The sequence below is a fragment of the Puma concolor genome, chromosome B4 (assembly GCF_028749965.1).
Source record: "Puma concolor isolate L17-30 chromosome B4, mPumCon1.1.hap2, whole genome shotgun sequence".
Lineage (NCBI taxonomy): Eukaryota > Metazoa > Chordata > Mammalia > Carnivora > Felidae > Puma > Puma concolor.
The window spans coordinates 130,620,862-130,642,985 of record NC_141673.1 but is presented as its reverse complement, the minus strand read 5'-3'; the positions used below and the strand labels follow the sequence as shown (position 1 = coordinate 130,642,985).

The window sequence follows — 22,124 nt, the reverse complement described above, 5'->3', positions numbered from 1 at the left end:
ACACGCCTGGGGTCTGAGTGCATCTGTATGCATACGGGGGCCCCTACGTCCAAGCCGTCTGACCCTACGCAAATGACAGCATTTCCTTTAGTCTCAGTCTCCCCGTCTGTAAAATGGCAATAATCCCCCTCTAAGGTAGAGACAACAGATCCTTGGCATGGTGTTGGCACAAAGTGCTCTGTGAACTTAGACCTTAGTGAGATTCCCTCAGTGCTCTTACTTCTCCCGACTCCTAGCAAGTAACAGAGAAAAACCACGATAATTTTTTTCTTAAATTTCCTAACTCCAGAGCTGACACGGGGGCGTCAGGAAATTAAATGTGGTTATTCACGTGCTGGAAATCTTTGAGGAAGTGTACAGAATTCTCCCCCGTCCCCTTGTCTCATCCCTCTCCTCTGAAAACTGGGGCAGATGACAGAGGGCGGTTCGCTAAGGGGGACCCCCGACCCCTGCACTGCACCCACCCTGGCCACGGCTGGCTTCATGCGTGCGTGATACGCGCGCAGAAGGGCCCTGTGCTTGATGTGACGTTCTGCTCAGTCTCACTAGATTTTGATCAAGGGGCCCTGCAGATCGTATCGCTGGTCCCAGTCTTGAGTCCTGGCTGGTGCTCGGGCCACAGGCTCTGTCCTGGACAGCCCTTGGGGGCAACGTGCCCACCGTGCATCGGACGGGCAGACCTCCAGGGGCTTTCTCCTCTTGGTCAAGAGAAAAGAAAGCAAACTTGGTGCTTTTGAACACCCTACCCAGCCCTTTCAGTGGAAGCCCCTTTCCACTGGGTGGCAAACCCCAGAGCCGATGCTTGGAGGCTCTGGTTCCCTCCTCGCTCCCACTCCTTGAGAAGCAGAAGGCAAACAGAGCCTCCCCAGAGAGGCTTCCAGACACTGCTGTTGCGGAGGGCCTTGCCTCTGTCCATGCTGCCAACTGGCCCAAACGTAACCCTCCGGGCTTGGATGGGGTCCCTCTGTCCCCCTGCTCCTGGCACTGACCCTGGTAACCTGGCCCCAGCATCTCTCTAGGATGCTGGACATTTGTAGACATCTCCTAACAGGGGGCAGAGCAGAAGTTTTCCCTCAGGTCGGCTCTAAGCAGAAAGTGTGTTTGCAAACCAAACTCTGGGAAGGGAGGGTGAGAGGGAGTTGAATGAATGCAGCTTTTTTTTTTAGGACCGAATTGCACTGGGACACTAGCAGGGTCCTGGGAACCAAAAAGGAGGTGCTCGTGTGGGAAGACGAGCCCGGACTTTTTCGTCTCATGCACGGCACATGGGAAGGGTGGGGGCCAGGGTATGAGGGCAGCTAAACGTCTCCCCTGTGCATTCAGGCAGATGCTGGCCACTAGGGCCTGCATCGCTTGCTGTAAATGCACCGTCCCTTCAGGGAGGGCTGGGCGTTTCTGGCCCCAGGCCCCTGTGCCCCGCGCTTCGAGGCCAGCCTGCTAAACCCTCTACGCTAAGGCTCCCCGAGTACCAGCAGCAAGCAGACAGAAGATGCTCGACCTTGCCTCCTCTTTGTCAACAGGGTGCACCGGACTCTGATGTGCTGGTTTTGGAGGCAGCCCCAGATCGTGTCACTTTCAGGAGAGCCTCTCTGGCTTGGTGCAGCCATCATAACCCAGCTACCAGTTACAGCTGTCGATGTGCTTTGCAAATCTACATACAGACACGTCACACACACGGGACGATCATTACGGCTTGGCTAGTTCCCTTAGGGTTTTGCAGGACTTCTACGGCCAATTAGGCCCACGCAGCTAATTAAAAGCTAGCATGCTGGTTTATCAATAATCAAAGGATTTATAAATTAATACATATTAAATCAAGGCCTCTCTAAGGTACCTCATCTGGGCATCTTTCAAGTTCTACAAACATGCCTTCTTTGATCTTTTAGCATTCCCCAAGAAGAATGAGCCCGAAACTTACTTCTTGGGGAAAGGGAGGCCCAGAGAAATTAGGGGAACTGCCTCAGGCCACACAGCAAGTCAGTGAGGGAACCAGAAACCCGAGTCAAGGGCACCTGGCCCATTACTCTGTGCTCCTTTCCACACGGACCCACCAATTAGCGGGAAGAGCTTTTACTCACTAATGGCTGGTTAACTTTATGAGAATTATTTTTACAAATGAGCAGCGACGTCACTGTAAGGAGAAAGTACAAAACCAAATCTTTCTAGTTCTACACAATGGCTTTTCGTTCCCTTTCTGCTGTAAACGATAACAAGTTTTACTTCTTTCTCCTCTTAGAGACCTGGATTCTTCTGGTTTTCTGTACAGCGATGCCTCAGTGCTTTGAGGCTTCCAAGTAAGGACTAACCAACGACAAGAAGCATGATTAAGAACAGCATCAATAGGGGCGCCTGGGTGGCGCAGTCGGTTAAGCGTCCGACTTCAGCCAGGTCACGATCTCGCGGTCCGTGAGTTCAAGCCCCGCATCGGGTTCTGGGCTGATGGCTCAGAGCCTGGAGCCTGTTTCCGATTCTGTGTCTCCCTCTCTCTCTGCCCCTCCCCCATTCATGCTCTGTCTCTGTCTGTCCCAAAAATAAATTAAAAAAAAAAAAAAAAAAAAACAGCATCAATAACGGGGCTTGTCCTGAAAACCAGAACTTAGAAAAACGGTCCAGAAGTGGTCGGAGACAGGATCTATCACCACGGTGGGGAAACGTGGCTGGTACTACATGTGGACTGGTCGATTTTGAGCCAGACACGGGATTCCCAAGTGACCATGGGTCCTCCATGTCTACTTTCTGGACCTCGCTATTGTAATGGGGGAAACAGGAGATGGGAAACATTAACGGAGAGCAAACACGAGCGGCTAATAAATAACTGTGTTTGAGCAAGAGGTTGCACTATACACACTTAATGAGCCGACCTGGGTAGCTGGATCCTATTAGCTGGTCTGAGAGATTCCCACATCCTGTGTATCGCTGAAGGTCAAGGCAGAAAAGGGCTAATGTCCGCCCCCATGCCATGTTCCTTGTGAGTGGGGGAAGGTACGGTGGGGACACGTGTTCACTGAGTGCCGGAACAGCACACGGGGTGGTGGGCAAGCTCTTGGAATGATGCGGAAATAAAGGCCGAACAGGAAGCTCGCTTTAGTGGCTCTGATTCTTGACGAGGACTTCAGGGAGCCTATCTTCCTCCTGTCCCTGAGGCTGAGTCACCAAGCCTCATCATGGCCTCTGAGTAACTTCCTGCTGCTTCTGGGGGGCGGGGGGTGGGTAATATACAGAATCCCAGCAGCCATCTGGTCCAGGCTCCTGCTTCCACAGACAGAACAAACCCCGTGGAGAGAGATTAGGGAATTGGCAGAGGTTAAATAAGTAACTGATGTTGGGACCCATCCCGTGACTGGGCTGTCCTAGGGTCTTTCTAACCTACCACGAAGGCCTGACGATGAGCGAGAACAAACTGTTGCAAAGCCAATGGGTAAGGGAAGGACTGCTTCTTCAAAGGCCCCTGGCAACCTCAAGATCCTGTATGCTTTCCAAACACCAGCAAAGATTGCTCTTATAAAAAGAATTAGACTCATAGCCAGGAATAATCTCCAAGCTCAGAATGAAACATACGAATTAGAAAACTCACTTCCTTGTTTCATTTCTGCAGTGTTCACCTTCTAGAAACAGGGCTGTCACTCCCAACTTTGTGGGTTGACACCATATGCCAGGATTTATTTTTTTTCTACCAGCAGTTGCATAAGCATTCAATATATTTTACTTGATGCTTAAAGAAGAAAGAAGCAAGTCCCTGGGGCTGTAGGTCACATCTAATCCCTACCCCCTTTCCAATCTTTGAAACAGTGGGGTCTACTTTGTTTCGGTTCATCACTTTTAGGGGCAGGGACTCTGGCTTGGAAGTCAAGAGGCCTCGGTGATCATCTTGACTCTATATACCCCCCTGCATCTTAGGCTCCTTTTCCGTAAAAGGAGGCGTGTATGCGCACGCACGGGCATTCCTACATCCTTAGGCATGTGTTGAAGGCCAGCACTGGAAATCTAAGGAGTGTCAGTCATCCTGCCCCTTGTTAGAGTTTAAAAATAAAATTGCTGGTCTTAAACACTTCCTACTTCTAGGAGACCATCCAGAATAATACTGATTAAAAGAATGGTTTTCAAAGCCACACGGTCCACCACTTACTGGTTGCACATTCCGCCAATGTAATTTCTTTGGGTCTTAGTTTTCTCATCTTTCAAATACTATGACTAACAAGCTTTTTTTTTTCTCCCCATAGAGCTATTGTATTAGTAGATACAAAGTGCTTAAAATGGTGCCCAGCACATGGCACTCAAAAAATAGCAGCTATCATGATGTTCTCTCCCCTCCACCATTTACACACCAGGACACCTAGTAGCCCCAAGTACAGGTTACATAGTTTTTCAAAAAATATGGCTACTATGGTACCATGGGCATTCTTAACAATGTTTTCTCTTACTTGGATTTTCCCCAATGCAAGCTTAAGCCTAACCTGGGCTCTTGTTCATTGCATTTCAGTTGATGTTGGCTGTTCCCTTAGGGCTCCTTGGCTCCAATTATTAACCAGCCAATTCCCACCCAGATCCACTGCAATTCTGACCAGAGTCAGCGTTGACCGTTCACCTGCTACAATCTCTCATCTCCCAACATTAACCCTGGGGAAGAAAGCATCCTACTATAATACCGCTCAGTATTACACTGAATGGGCTAAGCTGGGAAGCAAATCAGACCCCCCAAAATAGGCAAGCCACGTTCACAGATAATCAGCTTACCAAGTGAAGAGGAGTACGTTCTTTGTCACCTGCACCGAAGGAGGGCTCCCTGGCATCTATCTTCTCCCCAAAGGGCCACATACCCAGCCAGGAAAACAATGGCTAATTTTTCTCAGCAGCCAGACCTAATGGAATCAAGATGTTGCTCCGGCTGGCTGCCCACTCCTTGCTGTCAGACTACACAAGCTCTAAATTGATTTGGTTAATTCAGCGACAGATGCTCAGAGCACCAGGCCTTGACCCTTTAATGGATGACCTCTCTTTAACCCATCAGAAACCTCTTAGCTTCCTTTGGCTTCAGAATCATCACTTGGGCAAAAGAGATAGAGGGTCAAGAAGTACTTCACAGGCCCAGAGAAACAGGCCACTATTACTCCCTCCCTCCCTCCCCCCACCCCCACTGGACTTCATTTCCTTTTATTGTTCTCCCTGGAGGGCATCTCTATTTTCTGGCGGGGACTTTGGTCTTTCTTACAGAAAGCTCTTACCACGAAGTATGGCAAATGTAGGAACTTTAAAGAGAAGCTGAAAGGGTCTTTCCCTTGTCCTTGACCTCCTGAGGTAAGCTCCTCCCTCCTCAGAGTGTCTCTGGGGAATGCACAAAGGTTAGTCCTGAATGGAGAAGCTGGCCAGGCCAGCTATCTGGGTCTAGCTTTGCCTTTTTCTTTTTCTTTTTTTAAAGTAGTGAACACCGTGGTCCAGTTTTGTGCAGCTCGACCTTGCGAGCTCCAGGCTTTCCTTTACAGAAACCTTCAAGGCTGAGGGTGGGGGTCGGATGGGAGGTTGGATTAAATAGGAGGTGGAGATTCAGGAGCACATCTGTCCCAGTGAGCCCAGGGTGATCTGTCGAAGTGCTGAATTACCATACTGCATACCCGAAACTAATACTCCATTGTGCTACCTGCAATTAAAATGCAAACTCAAAAAAAGTGAAACAACCTTCAAGGCCCCTCACACCTGCCATGACTTACGTCCATGGGATGCTTCACAGAGGGAACTAATTGGAGATATTTGGCACATCTGGAGGGAAAATTAGGATGGGCCGTTTTCACCCAGAATGGCAAGGATTTCCCTCTTTGGACCGCTGTGAAGGGTTTTTGTTTGGATTGCCTTGGAGAGCAGACTTTGGGGGAAAACCTGTATTTTTCATTTTGGGGGGGGGCTTTGGGGGAAAACCTGTATTTTTCATTTTGGGGGGGGAGGGGAAGGGTGGCAGTTATCCATCCTTTATGGCTGGTGGCTCTGTCCAGGGGCACAGCATCACCGTAACACCTCGTTTCTCTGGTGGAGGCCATCCGACTCCGAGGAAGACGAGGACAGGATGGTGAACAGGTTGGCAAGCAGCTCTCCATAGAAAAACAGGTATAGACTCCTCGCTAAAACCTGGTTTAATCAAGCTTAAAACAAAACAAAAAAACCTAACAGGACAATCCTCTACCATAAAAAAAAAAAAAAAAAAAAAAAAAAATTAGTAAGGCAGCAAGGGTTCCTTGGGAATAATTACTTAAGAGCAGCTTGTGTAGACTTTAAAACACCTAGTGCCTCAAGAATTGGCCGGTCCCCTGGGAGCAAGGTCTCCTGTGGTTTCTGTGGGTGCCATGGGAGAGGCCGGCCGCCTGCTGCTAGGACCTCAGGTGTGAGCTCCGGGCTCTCCCGGCTCGAAGGGTCTTAGAGCTGCGGCCGATGGGCACCGGACCAGGGGGCTGGCAGCCTGCTTCTCACGCCAGGCTGCAGCAGAGAATACTTGTGGTCTTGCTGGCTGCCCTTGCAGGGGGGACGGCAGCCAGCAGAGGTGGGAGGCCGGGACTGCCCCACTTCAGACTGTCTGCTGGGGGGTCCGGCCCCTCCCCTGGGCGGCCATCCCTGCAGCTGGGGCCCCGCTGGACTTTGGGGACCTCTCCCTCTGGATCTTCTTGCTGGAGAGGTTTTGTTTCCGTGCCACACTGTTCCTTCCCAGAAAGAAGGGGGAAGAGAGGATGTTTCCAGAAGGACTGGTCCTATTTACAACTCTGCTTTTCTACCCTCTTCCTTGGATTGGACAGGTCAGTTTGGACAACTGTAAATTTGGGGGAGTAAGGGTGGGGAGCAGAGGAGGAAACCCATACTTGGACTCAGCAGCCTGCTGTAATCCAGGCTTTCTTCCCAGAGCTCTCCCCACCCCCAGCCTGGGCTAGTTCCCCCGGACATCCACATACGTACTTCTGCCAAGGCAATGACCATCCTGTACTTCAACTGTTGTTTTTTTTTTTTTTTCCCTTAAAGGTCCTCCCTTCCAGACTAGGAGCCTCCTGAAGTTACTTTCCTGGCACCTACAGCAATTCCCAGGGGGTACTAGGCACTCAACAATGATCTGCTGAGAAAAGAGCTTAGGAAGTAGGCATCATGGCAGCAAAGTTCAAAGAGGTTAAGTCACTTTCTTGAAGTCACACAGGTGATCAATGATGGGAGCTGGTATCTGAATGCTTATCCACCGCACAAAATTCAGTCAACGTCCACATCATGAAGAACCCCGGCGGGGGTTAACGAGTAAATCTCTCAGCTTTAAGGGATATGGCAACAGGGAAGTGGTAGGGCCAGCCCAAGAGCCACAGCCTTCTGGCAGCCATGGTCTGAACTAAACTCTATCCCACAGGGAACGGGGTTGGGGGCGGGGGGAGTCTATGGTCCTAAGCTGGAATTCTCCAGACCTGGAGGGACTCCCACAGCTCCTTCCGCCTACAAAGGGCCTCAGCTGGCTTCAGGCTCTTCGGGAGGCTTCACGCGAGGCAGGGCTCACAGGGAGCCCCAGGGAGCCGGGGGTGAGGGCCTCGCCACGCGGTTCTTTCTGGCTGTGCCGGCATTGGGTGTTCCACAGGCTCACAGTCTCAGGAAGGTGAGGTTAACCTGGGTTTCCCCTTAGAATCATGCTCGTTCACAAAGACAAAATCTCCCCGAGCTCCCTCATGTGTGCCTGGCTCAGCACAAACCACCTGGTAGGTTTCCCAAGACAAAAACACGGTGACTGGAGCCGACAAGCAGGGTTTCCCAGCCTAATGCTTCCTGCTTCGGAGAAAGAAAAGGTGTCCAGACTAGCCAGTGCTGTACCACGGCCCGCAGCACCCCTGCGACGGCACTCCTGATGTCCAGTGACTGTTAGCTTTGTGGCTCTTTTTGGTCCAAGAGACAAAATAAAAATAAAAAAAATAAAAATAAAAATAAATCAAGGGACAGTCCAGATGGAAAGAACTTTTTATGCTTTTCATCTTCCCAACAACAAACCTGCGCTGTGAAAAGCGCCGGGGCCTCCTGCCTCCCTTCCCCTTGCTTATAAAGGGCTCACTCTCCCCGGAACGCTCAAACCCTTCCTTACAGGAGCGACGTACTTATCCTTGTAGCCACTGCACACGTCCACGTGGAGACAGCCTCACAACTGGTGGTGCCACACAAGCTAATATTCAGCTGTTTTTAGTCATGTCACAACTACTTATGGGGTATCTACTGTGTGTCAGGCACTGTGCTAAGCAGCAGATCTAGGTACGTAGGTATATAAGAGAATCCATACATTTTTGTGGGGCGGGGGCAGGCAGGCAACTACCTAAGAAAACCATGCAGTTAGGAAGTCAAAGGAAAACAGGTTCCAAGGACAAACAGAAGATAGGACATGGATTGCCACCGTCGATAAGGTGGTTGGGGAAAGCATCGCTGAAGGGACAGCTGAGTCTTTTCAGGAGGAAACTGGGGGCAAAGCTATACGCCTTATGAGGGAATAGAGCAGATGCGAAGACCCACAGGCACCACTTGCGGGTGGGGGTTTGCTAAATGAATGCAGGAAATGTTGAAGGAAGCCTCAGAAGACAATGGGATAGTCTTCAGCCAAAGAGGAACAAAGTCCCGATTCAGGCGACAACAGGAATGGCCTTGGCCAACCTTCTAAGTGGATGAAGCCAGACTCCAAGAACACAGATTCTAGGATTCTACTCACATGAAATGTCTGGAAGAGGCAAATCCAGAGACCAAAAGCAGGCTGAGGGTGCCCAGGGCTTGGGGGAAGAGATGGGCAGCCACCGAGAGCTCCCCGGGGGTTCGCCCGTGCTCCTGACTGGCAAATCTTCGCCTGGGTTAACCATGAATCACAAGACGCTCTTTAGTTACAACAAACTACTTGAAAGGAGCCACTGCTTGAAAGGAGCCAAGCATCCAGGATAAAAGCCCCCTCAACACACCCCCCTAGTGGTGTTCCTTCACCCTATAAAGCATCCCTCACCCATTGGAAGGTCCTCTGACCAGGCCCCTCCCCTCGGATCTGCTGTGTTGGCCTCTACGTATGATACCTGATCTCCCCTTGCCTGACAGCTCTGGGTGGAGGCATCTCCGGGGGAATGTTCTCCTCCGCTGCTGGGTGACCTGTAGTCTTTCCCGGAGCGGGCTGGTGAGAAATCTGGTCAGTGATCTGCTTTTTTTATGGGTTTTCACACCCCACAGCTGCAAGCATAAAGTCAAGGCTGTACTTAAAGATCTACATGTGTGCACGCACGTAGGGCAATTCTCTCAGCTGGGGCCCCTAATGCCTATCACCGCGAAGGGCTGGGTTTTGGTTTCCAGGTGAACAAGAGGCCTGGAGAGACGGGCATCCACAGCCCCTTTGGCTCTTTGCCCTCCTAATAAAAGGCCCGAACAGGAACATTCAGCACAAGGAGGGTAAGTCTGCTGTCATCTGGGGGGAGTCCATGGGCCACATTTGATGGCAGGAAATACTTCCTAGAACGATTACAGGAATTGGTGAGGAGACTCGTAAAGCCTCATGTAGCCGTCAGAAACACCTGCTGGTGATGCTGGAAAGAACTGGGTGGTTAAATGGTCCAGGATTTCACTGGCCAGGGCTCTCTGGAGTCTCCCCAACTTGGCTCAACACAAGCTTGTGATGAGCTGTGTTCTGTGGGCAGAACCGTGTACGGAATATGAAAGTGGAAACATTGGCTGAGACCAATGGGTAGTAAGCAGACCACCCAGGAATAGAGGCCAAAAAACGGGCAAAGAACAGACTCGACGGGCCAGCACACGCCTTGCTTTGCTGCGACAGACCTGGTCGGTCTGATGTCATGGTGTGACTGCTCACGAGGGCCGTCTTCCACTGTCTGAAGTGTCCTGGTTTTGATACTAAAACCCCATGGTCACAGAAATACAAACACTCGATGATTCTACTTCCACGAAGTTCCCAGAGCTGTCCAACTCACAGAAACACGAAGTAGAACCCTGGGTCCCAGGGGCTGGGGGTGAGGCGGGAGCGTGTGCACGTGCAGGTGGTTGTTTAGAGGGGGGGACAGAGTTTCAGGCGTGAAAAAGTTCTGGAGATTGGCTGTACAACCATGTGGATATACTTAATACCAACAAACTGGACACGTACGAATGGTTCTGGTGGTAAATTCTATGTGTATTTTATCGCAGTTAAAACAATTAAAAAATTTTTAAGCCTCATAGTTGAGATAACCCCCAAAGCCCTCACCCTCAATTGGGGTATAAAATGTCTGGCAAGGTGGAAACTGAGGGAGGATTTTAGGGGGAGAGAGAGGTGTTGTGAGCCTCCCCCCTACCTGGGGAGGGAAGTGGAGGGTGCCTGCAGCAAACTTACTGGAGACCGTGCTCACTAGGGTCGCCGGGAGAACTTGACGGGAGCCCCCTCAAGTTGGGGGGATCCCCAAACTGCTGACTGGCTCCTTCCTGCTCAAGAAATCAAAACAACGAGGAGCAGGATGGCCAGGTGAGCGGGAGAGGGGAGAAGATTTAACTTGAAGTCAGGTTTGGAGCTTTGGGTATTAGGACTCTAATTACTTCATAGAGTTAATTTTGCTATTCAACATGACCGTGAGACTTTGTATTTATTTATTTCTTGGGAGTGATCAGACAAGTTACAGGACTGTCCCGGTTTTTATCTAGGGAAGGAACCCATATTTATTTATTTATTTATTTATTTATTACTTTTATTAAAAATTTTTTAATGTCTATTTATTTTTAACAGAGAGAGAGAACGTGAGTTGGGGAGGGGCAGAAACACAGGGAGACACAGAATCTGAAGCAGGCTTCAGGCTCCGAGCTGTCAGCACAGAGCCCGACGCAGGGCTCAAACTTGTCAACTACGAGATCATGACCTGAACTGAAGTCGAATTGTTAACCAACTGAGCCAGCCAGGCGCCCCGGGAAGGACCCGTTTTTAGAAAACCGTGTGAGATAACAGAGATTGGCCTTTTGAGACCCAGGCGGTCAATGTTCTTGTTAGACTAGCAAAGTCTTTGGGTTTGAAGCCAGAGAAACCAAATCTGTTCCCAAGTCACTACTGGATCATGGCTCCTTTTGGGGTGGGTGGGGTTACCGGATGTCCCTCTGCAGAGGTCTGGGGTCTGACAACAGTGTTTGGTTTTAATTTGCTTCTTCAAGCTGCATCCAAGGTCAGTGGGGCTCCCTGAATAATGGGAATCTGTGACTTATTTAGAAGCCGGTCAGCCTCAAGGGGACTCTGGCCTGTCTAGCTGGGCGTTTATTTGCGTGTTTTAAATACCTAATGGTTGTGTTTGACCCCTACTCTCCATGCCATCAACCTGGCGGTTGATATGGCCTCCCTTGTGCTGTCACACGTGCCCGCCCGCTTCAGGAGGACAAGAAGCCTGAGACCAGGCACTGCTGTGGGAAGTAACTGAGCCCTAGAACTCACGCATCACAAAAGGGACGGGCGTGTCACGGAGGGAGAACAGCTCATCTCATCAGGTCCACCTCAGGCTCTGTCTAAACTGGACAACAGTCAAAGACAGCTAGGGGTTCACCTGCTTAGAGATGGGCACTTTCAGCGCCTCGGTAGCTCAGTCCGCTTAGCGTCCGACTTCGGCTCAGGTCATGATCTCACAGCTTGTTGGTTCAAGCCCTGCATTGGGCTCTGTGCTGACAGCTCAGAGCCTGGAGTCTGCTTCCGATTCTGTGTCTCCTTCTCGCTCTCTGCCCCTCCCCTGCTTGCGCTCTGTCTGTCTCTCTCTCTCTCAAAAATAAACATTAAAAAAATTTTTTTAGGGGCGCCTGGGTGGCTCAGTCCGCTGGGCGTCAGACTTTGGCTCAGGTCATGATCTCGCAGTTTGTGGGTTCAAGCCCCACGTCAGGCTCTGTGCTGCCAGCTCAGAGCCTGGAGCCTGCTTCCGATTCTGTGTCTCCTCTGTCTGCCCCTCCCATGCTCATGTTCGGTGTCTCTCTCTCTCTGTCTCTTTCTCTCTCAAAAATAAATAAACATTAAAAAAAAAATTTTTTTTTTAAATGGACATTTTCTCCCTCTACCACTTTTGTGAGCAAATGTTCTCTGTCGTTTCTCCTTTTATTAGTTGCTCCTTTGGGGCTTTACAATGAGGGTGCCTCTTGTTTCACTCCCTTAACTGTTTCTAGGTTGTCTCCACCTCAAGAGTCCTGATCGTCTGTATCAACTGCCTTGCTGCTGAGGCAACGTAGGCCCAGGGAAATGACTTGTGGTGCAGTGCTGGAATTAGGACTGAGGGGTCATGACCATGAGACCAGGTATCTTACCACTACAGATAAGGGTAGGAGGTGGGCACAGGAACGTGGCACCAAAGGGTTAGGCCAGGCCTGGAGGCTAATCCCTGAAACCGGTACCCCAGGGCCCTTTGGGTGGGATCTTCAGGGCCAAGTGCACCCCCCTCCAAGAGGTGCCTCCAAGCAGATCACCCCAGGAGAGATTTGCACCTGCGTCTCCTAAAGGAATAACTACATTGCTCTCCTTCTGCCTCTCTGCAGAGAAACTGCTCTCCCATGACAGCTTCTGTCTGAGGATTATCCACCTGGATGGCACAGTGCTTTTATCTTCTGCTCCCAGACCTCCTCTTCTTCAAAAGTGACAGTCTGACGGCAGCGTGAATATTGTGGGGACAGTTTTAACAAGAATGCCACAAGATACAGATTGGTGTCCTTGGCGTTTTGGATAACTCAGGACGAGGTTCGAGAACGGCCTTCACGGCACTTGTGGGAACGGAAGGACCTTGGGTTCCCAGATCCTACGACCAAGAAAAAAAAATCCGTCCTCTTAACAAAGAGACACTGTTTTCTCTTCCCGGCAATTCTGGCTCTCCTGCTCAGCATAAAAGAGATGAACGATATTCGCTATGTCAAGGGCAACAGCGTTTTGAGACAGAAAATAAAACTCTGAGATGGAAATGTTCAAGATGGAGAAAATCAGACGAGGGCTCCTCGTTCCAAGTCTCCATCTCACGGACATAAAAAGAGAGGCACACGGCGAATGGGTGGCCACACAACTTCCCTGAAAATGCTGGGAGTGAGTGAATTAATAGCATCCACATTCTTTGTTGGTGGAGACTTTGAGATTTGCTGTGGACCACTGGCTTACAAAGATTTTTTTTTTTTTTTTTGAAATAGAGCTGCCCCAGGGGGGAGTTTGACTTTAACTCTGACGAGACTATCTTCACAACTAACCACGAGGTAGAATCACAAAAAGTTCCCTGTGACCTGTCTGTGGAGCAGTAGTCTGCAAACCACGTGCGGCATCCGAACCTCTTGAGGGCTTGTGAAAACAACGCGAGCCCCAACCTCTGAGGGTCTGAGTCCCCACGTCCCCAGTGGAGACATGGAGTGTGCATTTTGATCATGTCCCCAGCTGATGTGGATGCTGCTGGTCCACGGCCACGCTCTGAGAACCATGCCGTAAAAGCTACAGGGCTGGGGTGCCTGGAGCTCAGTGGGTTAAGCGTCCAACTTCGGCTCAGGTCATGATCTCGCAGTTCATGAGTTCGAGCCCCGTGTCGGGCTCTGTGCTGACCGTGCAGAGCCTGCTTGGGATTCTGGCCCTCTCCTCTCTCTCTCCCCCTCTCCCGTTCATACACACTCTCTCTCAAAAATAAATATTAAAAAAAAAAAGCCACGGTGCCATACGGAGCGGCCTCTCTCTCTGGGACTGTAGAACTTACCCCCTCTCCCGGAATCGCCCTCCGCTGTGGGGAGCCACCTCGCCCAAGTCCAGGACCCCTTGTCTGTGGGTCACCTACATCTAGTGATTGGTGGATGCTGGGGCTTAGCCTCCGCCCCCCGTCCCCTGGTGAGGGCTCTGATGGTTCCTCCCCAAGCTACAGAGCTTCCTCCCACTGCCTCCTAGCTCAGCTCCCCTCTCTGCGTGCTCCTTCCCCTTCCCCACCGGCCTTAATCCTGGAAGTACTTCCTGCGGATTCTCCCCTGCTTCCCAGGGGTTTGATGTGCCACCTCCTACAGGGAACGTCGCCTCCTTGGAGAGACCACTCCTGACCATCCATTCCTTCATTCTTCCTTGCTCTGACTTCTTGTCTTCCTAGAACTGAATACTCTGATGCCGTATATTGTAGACGGACTTTACACCATCTCCTCACCCTCTTCCCCGCTGGGCTGTAAGCTCCGTGACAGCGAGGCCTCTTTGGTTCGCTGTGACAAGTGTAGGGCCCAGAGCAGTGCCGGGCCCACAAGAGGCACCTCTCAAAGGGGGACCATTTTGGGGGGAGGATTTCAGACTTCACACCCTCTACCGACGTTCTAAAGCGCGGTGCTTTCTGGTGACTGCAATTCTTGTGCAGGAGGAGAGCCTGGGATTCCCATTCCAGACAGAGAATTCAGCCACACCCGGTAATGGTGCTTCGGGAACAGGACGTCTCGTACTGATGTTCTGGGAAGGGCATCTCAACTTTCTTGCACTGTAATTGCTTTCTTTCCCCCTTTTCCTTGGGGACTTAAAGATGCTAACTCACCCCCACCCCCATTTCCCCTCGCAGGCCCCTCTTGCTGACCCGTGGCCGGCGTCTGTCACCCACAGCCCCTGCACCCTTCTGGGTCTGCATGGAGGGAGATCTGTGGACTGGAGGGGGGCAACCGGCGGGGGCCCTATGACCCAACAGTGTGAAAGAGCAAAGGCGGCAAAATGCTAAGAACGCTCAGTGCATCCAGTGGGGTTCTCCCCCCACCCTCCCTGCCCTGGGGGCGGTGCACAGGGTGTGGTTCCCAAGAGGGATCCTGACAGTGGAATGAGGGAGGTGCCCACCCAGGGCCTGCCAAGGCAGAGGGCTCAGCAGCCCGACAACGAGTCAAGTGCGTCCAAACAGAAGAGGAACAGTAAGTCGGCAGGGCACTTAATGGAGTGCTTAGTATTGAATAATTGAAGCCGGCTGACTCCGCTGGGACGCAGTTCATAGTTAATGGAATATTTCCTGTAAATATTATTTTCTCTTCCTGTCTCATCATCAAAAATCTTTACTAATCTGGGGAGGTGACAGTAATGCATTAATTCCCTGAGCTAAGGCCCCTGCTTCCGAAATGCTCTCGGGAACCACAGGAAGCTACACGCCTGCCCAGGGGGACAGGGGGCAGACCACTGACTCTGGTTCCTTCTCCTAATGTCTCAGAGGGGACCCCGCAGTGCTCCTAATTGTGCGTCTAAGTGTACATAAAGGCGCCCCTAATTGCATATCAAATAAATAAGTAAATGCTGTCTGCTGAATATGTAATAAGGAGCTCACTGGCATTCCTCCCCGGGGGCTGGATTTCAGTAGATGGGGGCTGGCCAGTGGGCTGCAGCCATACAGGATGATTAACAGATATTGCAGACTCTTTCTAGGGAGGTTTTTGGAGTCACGTGTTTCGTACTCCTTGTCCCCTAACGCTTACAGCCTCAGCCCTCCGGAGGGATCACTTGCACCTTCTTGGCGCCCCATTCGGAAAGCCTTTTCTCCTGTAATTTACGATGGCTTCTGATGCTTCCATGGGGCCAGAGCGTCCACAGGTCTTCAGAGTGCAAACTGCAGCGGTGTGGCAGTTCCTGAGTGGCTCAGTGTGGCCCTGGTGGGAACAGAGTCCTGAGCGTGGGATCACATCCCAACACCTCTGGTCCTCACGCTTCAGGGAAGGGACACATTGTCCCAGAGCTCCAGCTTTCGGACTTTCTCGGCTTTGCTCTAAGGAATGCAAGGTCCTCCTCTAAAAGAGAGAACCCTATGTGACAGGTTTCATCCAGCCTGAGCATCTCTGCCCGGCGTGATGCTGCTTCTGCCAGTGTTAATAACCAATGCCTCCTCAAATCTGTCGTTTAATTTTCATTCCAACGTTCCCAAGGAGGAAAGAGGAAAACCTCTTGCCTGTGCTGGTGCAGGTGTCTGAAAGCCATGGGGCAGCTGATCCGCGGCACATCACCACCCACAGTCCCTTTGCGCCACTGGAACTCAGCTCACGTCTCTTTGGCCATAAACGCAAACTAAGATGAAGCTCGAGATTCACCCCGGGTGCCCCAGTGCCGAGCCGACAAGGTTGCATTATTCCCTGAGGCCGGCAGGACGGCCACTTTGGAAATCAAGAACCTCTTACTTAGGCCAGGCAGGGCTCCCCTCGCACACAAGCACGCGCACGCCACCATGGGATGTGGTAGCTAGGAGAAAATGGGATAGCATCATCTCGGCAGCTGCAAGATTTTATTTTCCGACCGCCGGGACTCTCCTTCCCCTCTTCTCACCAGTGCCAAACCCACAAAGTCAGACGCGTGGACGCTGCTGCTCCCGAACTCGCGGGCTACGTTCTCAACTGTGCGCACAAGCTGTCCAACCACAGCGGTGGAAGCAACACAGGTGAGCTGAGGGAGCCGAGAGGGAGGTTGCAAAGTGTGACACGGTATTTTAGTAAAAACATCTCGGGGTTCAGGAGTGGGGAGGCAGACCCAGGGTGAGAGGGAACTCGTCACTGGGTGAACGGGAGGAACGGAAGGATTTGATGAGAGCTGGTGGCAGGATATTTAAGAGCTTATAATAGGGGCGCCTGTGTGGCTCAGACTGTTAAATGTCCAACTCATGATTTTGGCTCAGGTCACGATCTCAAGGTTTGTGGGTTCAAGCCCTGCACTGGGCTCTGTGCTGACACTGCAGAGCCTGCCTGGGATTCTCTGCCTCCCTCTCTCTCTCTGCCCTTCCCCACTCATGCTCTCTCTTTCAAAAATAAACATTAAAAAAAATGGGGCGCCTGGGTGGCTCAGTCGGTGAAGCATCCGACTTCAGCTCAGGTCATGATCTCACGGTCTGTGAGTTCGAGCCCCACGTCAGGCTCTGGGCTGATGGCTCAGAGCCTGGAGCCTGCTTCTGATTCTGTGTCTCCCTCTCTCTCTGCCCCTCCCCCGTTCATGTTTTGTCTCTCTCTGTCTCAAAAATAAATAAACGTTAAAAAAAAAATTAAAAAAAAAACAAACTCATATATGCAAGCAAGGGTCCATGTTCTGGGGCACATGAATGAATTATAAATTTCTATTTTGATTTAGTTCCATTTTGATTTTTTTGAGCTTTTTTTGGGGGAGTGCGCGCTATTTTTCTGCACATGTAGTTCTAAAACCTCTCTGAAGTTGGCCTTGAGCTTCTGAACGTAGACAAAAGCCAAAACACAGTTTTTGGGTGTCCCCACGTGTCTACCTCTTCCCGACACGTGTGCCCGGAGGACAAAGAAGCTGGTTTTCTTCTGACAAACAGCAGCAGCTTCTTCTGCAAGCTGGAGCCCATCTGTTTAGAAAGTGCGGGGAGCAGTTAGGAGCGTGTGACTAGGCAAGGACCGAAACGTTCTCTCTACTCCACCTGGGAGGTAACCTGTGCTTCACATCCCCCAAAGCCACCGGGGCTTCAGAGTGCCAACCAGAATGGCAAAGTGCACCCAACCAGGCACACCCTGGAACAAGCTAGAGTCCTGCCCATTTCTGGGCAGCAATCAGCTAGGGCTCCCGGCCTTTTAATTTTTTTTTTTTTGGTGGATCATATGGAAACGCTTGAGTGGATTCTCGCAGGACGGCTGCTGAGCGCCTCTGGCTGTGCTGATGCAGAGCCCAGGATGCCTCCAGGCCCTCCAGGGGAAAGGCAGCAGGCTCACCCCGTCACTGCCTCTACTTGAATGTTGGCTTCCAGAATGCTGGTTCCATGTGACACGGCTGCTGGAACTGGGTCAGAGTGTCAGGCAGGGCCCCTGCCTGGGCTGAAGCTACAGCCGGTGCTGCAGAAGGGCCTCCAGATGAGGGGGGGGGGGGGGTTCCTGAGTGGCGCTGGGGGCCCACCGCGGCGGTGCTGCGCCTGGCCCCTGAACAAGAGTAGCGGTGCTGCTGGAGGGCCGCCCTCGCGGGGAGCTGGCCCAGCCTGGCACCTGTGCCTCGGGGCACCGCAGCTCACTGCCTCACTGCCAGATACACCTGCGGAGCCGGGCTGACCGTCCCCAAGCTCAGAAAGGAAGCCCAGATGGCCGTGCTGGTCCTCAACTCCAGCTGCACGTAGGACCGGTCTGCGAGGCCTTCTAGATGGGCAACGGGAGGGTCAGAGGCGGGGGGCAGTGCAACAGGGTGACTGTGGCCCATGCATGTTCAGACAGTTTCGTGTCAGTTTCCAGTATTCGACTGAGACCAAGAATCACAGGCCTGGAGCCCTGGAGACAGACTCTGGGCACTTGACGCCTGCCCCTGCTGCCGGGCCCCAACCACGGCTCCGGCTTGGGTCAGGTTTCCCTGCAGACCTCACCCCACGTCTTTGCAGATATGGACGCTCGTCAGGCTAACGAAACGCGGGCCTCTCTTCCTGTCACGGGCCTTGCAGAGGCCCGTTCTTATTTCACGTTCAGACTGCACCTTAACATCTTAGAGAGGGCTCCCCAAATCACGTAAGGTTCGGATCCCACCTCCGTCTCACAGGGAAGGTCACGCATGGTTGGGGAACAGAGGTCTGCTCACAGCGTGCCAAGGGTCTGTCCCTTTCCTCTGCCCGTTCGGTCTCTGGGTCAGTTATGCTTGGGAAATTCCTGACACTCTGGAGCTCCAACCGAACCCCCAGCAGCACCCCAGATGTGCCATCACGCCTCCAACTCTGCATGTCCCACACTGCCCTCCTTACATCCTCTCACATGCCCCGCTCTGGCTGGGACCCATCTCGGATTCCCCTGCTCCGACTGCCACCCTCGCGCCTCCTACAACTGGTCAGTCCCACCTACCTTCTCACCATCTCTTCTGTGTCCCCCTCTCCACCCCTATGACTGAAGCCAGGCCTGAGCCTCCCCACCAGCTCTGGCCCAGGCTCCTGCGAGGATGCCCCGGGTTTGCGACTCCGGTCCTGATTTTCTCCAGCCCCTCGTGCACATGCTACCAGAGCGATGCTTCTAAGACAGTGAGACTCCTATACGGCCTGACTCCTTTAATGCCCTCACCGACCCTCTCTTCGAGCACTTGGGAACACCAATGGCGCAATTATCACCTGCCTCGCTCCCCGAGGGGCCCGGCCAGGCCTTGGACGCATGACAAACCTCAGCACCGTCCCCTCTGCTGGGCACAGAGCAAGTACGCAACAAACGTTTTTCTGAGCGAATGAATGGTGCGCGGGGACTCCGATGGCTTGGCTTGCCCTTCAATTAGTAGGAGACTCAAGAATCCCAACTCCGTCCTCAGAGGCCACGGAAGCATCAGTCGTTTCCAATAACAACTCAGTCTGAGTACAGCCAATACCCTGAATAAATTTACCGACCCTTTAACATTTTTCTTTGGCTGACCTGCATAACACATGAGAGTAAATTCTCTCATTCAATGGCTGATCACCGCCCGCCCTCCCCCCCGCCCGTGGCATCTACTTGTCCTGATCCTGAAGCCTGCTGCACAGTCCGACAGGGATAGTTACAATTTACGGAGCGTCTGGGACATGGTGGGTGCACCAGGGACGCGGTGCCCCGATCTGTCAAGTGCTATCCCATTAATTCCGCAATCTTCATGAGTATCTCAATTAGAGAAATAAAGCAGGCGTAAGCATATTAATAAATTAAAACCTGAACGCCGATGAATGCTTGTGAGCCTGTCTTTCCGATGCGCACAGGGAAAGCAAAATTCAACTGCTGCGTTTTGACAAACCCTGGTCACTGTCTGCGGTGCACACTGGCCTGGATCTTCCACCAGCGTAGGTGATCACAGGCCTGAGGGATCGTGACCAGGGTTTTGTCCAAGGATCTAGGAGGGTTCATGGCTCTTGTGAGCAGGAAAAAAAGGCCAGGCAGGTTGAAAGGAGAGGACGAGGGATGTCAAAAGAGAGAGGGAGGGAAAAGTGAATGCAAGAAGAAAAAAAAACAAAGAAGCTTACAAAAGGCCATGTGGAAAAGGGACAGAGGGAAAACAGGAAGAAACAGACAGTGTGGAAGAAGCATAGACCCCGTGACCGAGGAAAACACAGAGTAAAAATAACTCGGGGTCTAATTCATGCCTTGCAGCGTTTAAGGAGAAACCCAAGAGGTTTTGGATTTAGCCACGAAACAGTGTGCCCCTGGACAGGCAGGTTCCTATTGAATTGTCCCCGAGGGAGAAGTCCCCCCTCACTGGCTCGCGATCTTTTCTTTGAACTTGACTGACTTACTGATCAATTGAGTGAAAATCCTCCCCAGCATGGGGCCATTTTTTTTTCCCCCTATCATTTTAATAAAGAAGCTGGCTAAGGGCAGATGTTCAGCGGATAGTCTACGATAAGCTCGGATACGTAGTATGGATTTCAGTCCTGTTCGTGGATAAAGAAGCTTGGAAAGCAATCTGGAATGACATAATGGACCAATACTGCTTTCTCCCTCCTAAAGCAAGTGTGGTTTTGATAGACTTTTAATATGTATTTCGGGGTTTGAACTGCAAACCGTCTCTCCATTATTCTCTGCCAGACGATCTGAATGACAGCTCTGGCCCAGAGATATTTTTCCATTATAATTTTTCAATTTGTTCTGGTCTGAAAAATGTGTGTAAATGAAAACAGAGAAAATTCAAGCACTGTGCCCCTTTCAAACACTCTGGTTTGTATTTACAATGACTCTGCAGACCCTGTCCTGCTTCCCTTGTTTTTTGGCAGATGACCTTATTTTTTCCAGATTTCTGATCACTTCTAATATGCCTTAAAATATTTACTGGATTTGCAGGAATGCCTCTAACTCTTCCTTATTTTTCACCCTGTTTTGACCTACAATTTCTTCTTTTAGCTCCCCAGCATCCAAAACAAAACAAAACAAGGGGCATCTGGGTGGCTCAGTCGGTTAAGTGTCCGACTTCGGTTCAGGTCATGATCCCACGGCTCGTGAGCTTGAGCCCTGTGTCAGGCTCTGTGCTGACAGCTCAGAGCCTGGGGCCTGCTTCACATTCTGTGTCTCCCTCTCTCTCTGCCCCTCCCCTGCTCATGCTCTTTCTTTCTCAAAAATAAATATTAAACAAAATGTTTAAAACAAACAAAACAAAACAAAAAACACAAAGAAACACATAAAGCAGCTTTGTAAAAGCTCAGATTGGCCTCAAGATTGAAGAGAGGTGTTCTCTCTCTTTCCCAAGTACACGAAACCCCCGCCCTCCCCCACTAGGAAATTAACAAATAGGACAGTCCTTCAAAGCCCTTTTGCCAATCTGCTTTGGGAGAGCTGGGCCAGTCTCCTTACCTTAAATAATTATAACAGCTCAGGTTTCCCTAGTGACCGGGAAAAAAAATATTTACCCGGGAACTCAGACTGGATTACTGTAGAGTAATTTGTATACACTCCAATTAGCTGGGGATTGGTAAACCTGGAGGCCCTGAGGCTGCATCGTGTAATATTTTTACTCACTTCTCTCTGAGAGCCAGACACCCACAGAGGAGACCATGCTTACCTTCCTCGGCTTCACTTTATCGTGGTAGTCATACTGGAAGATTCCTTTGTAGCTCAGTCCCAGCCACCACGGTATCCCCTGCTTGTCCTAGGACATCGAAAGGAGTATGGGTAAATACAGGGCCAGAGAACACACACAGGGACGGAGAGAAGGCCCCTGGGCTCGTCCGATGACAAAGGAAAACGTAAATCCCTTGACATGGATGGAGCCCACCTCCTACTTTTCACTTAACAGATGTGCCCCCTCATCAGACTGTGCTCAGTTATGTGAACCAGTGCCCTGGAGCATGCCCTGGGGTCGGGACCCAGCTCTGTTCCCAGCCAGCAGCACGCTGCGGTGCTTCCCCCTTTATGAGTAGGTAGCGAAGGCTTGTTCTTTGTCCTCCTTGTAAGGCTTTGGGTTTCAAGAGAATCCGAGAGATGCTGAGCATTCTCATAAAACGACCTTCTGAGCAGAGAAACAGTCATCGACTGTCACAGCTAGAAGGGACCATGAACACCATGGAAGGGGACTCCTCTAAAAAACTTTTTTTTTTTTTTTAAGATTTAATTGTTTTTAGAGAAGTCTGAGGTTCACAGCAAAATGGAGAGGTAAGTACAGAGATTCCCCATACCCTCCCACCCCCCTACATGCAGAACCTCCCCCACTGTCAACCTCCCCCACCGGAGGGGAATGTTCATTACACCTTGATGAACCTACACGGATACATCATGGTTACCCAAAGTCCAGAGTTTACATT

General features: G+C 51.2%; 1 protein-coding gene across 10 annotated transcripts in view; it reads right to left on the bottom strand.

The window, feature by feature from the left end:
* FRMD4A (FERM domain containing 4A) overlaps positions 1-22,124 on the bottom strand; it is a 612,063-nt gene that overhangs the window by 66,725 nt on the left and 523,214 nt on the right. For all 10 annotated transcript variants that reach the window (XM_086714883.1, XM_086714885.1, XM_086714889.1 and 7 more), the window contains one exon: positions 21,386-21,472. In XM_086714883.1, the coding sequence (XP_086571009.1) occupies positions 21,386-21,472 (87 nt within the window). The remainder of the gene's footprint in view (positions 1-21,385; positions 21,473-22,124) is intronic.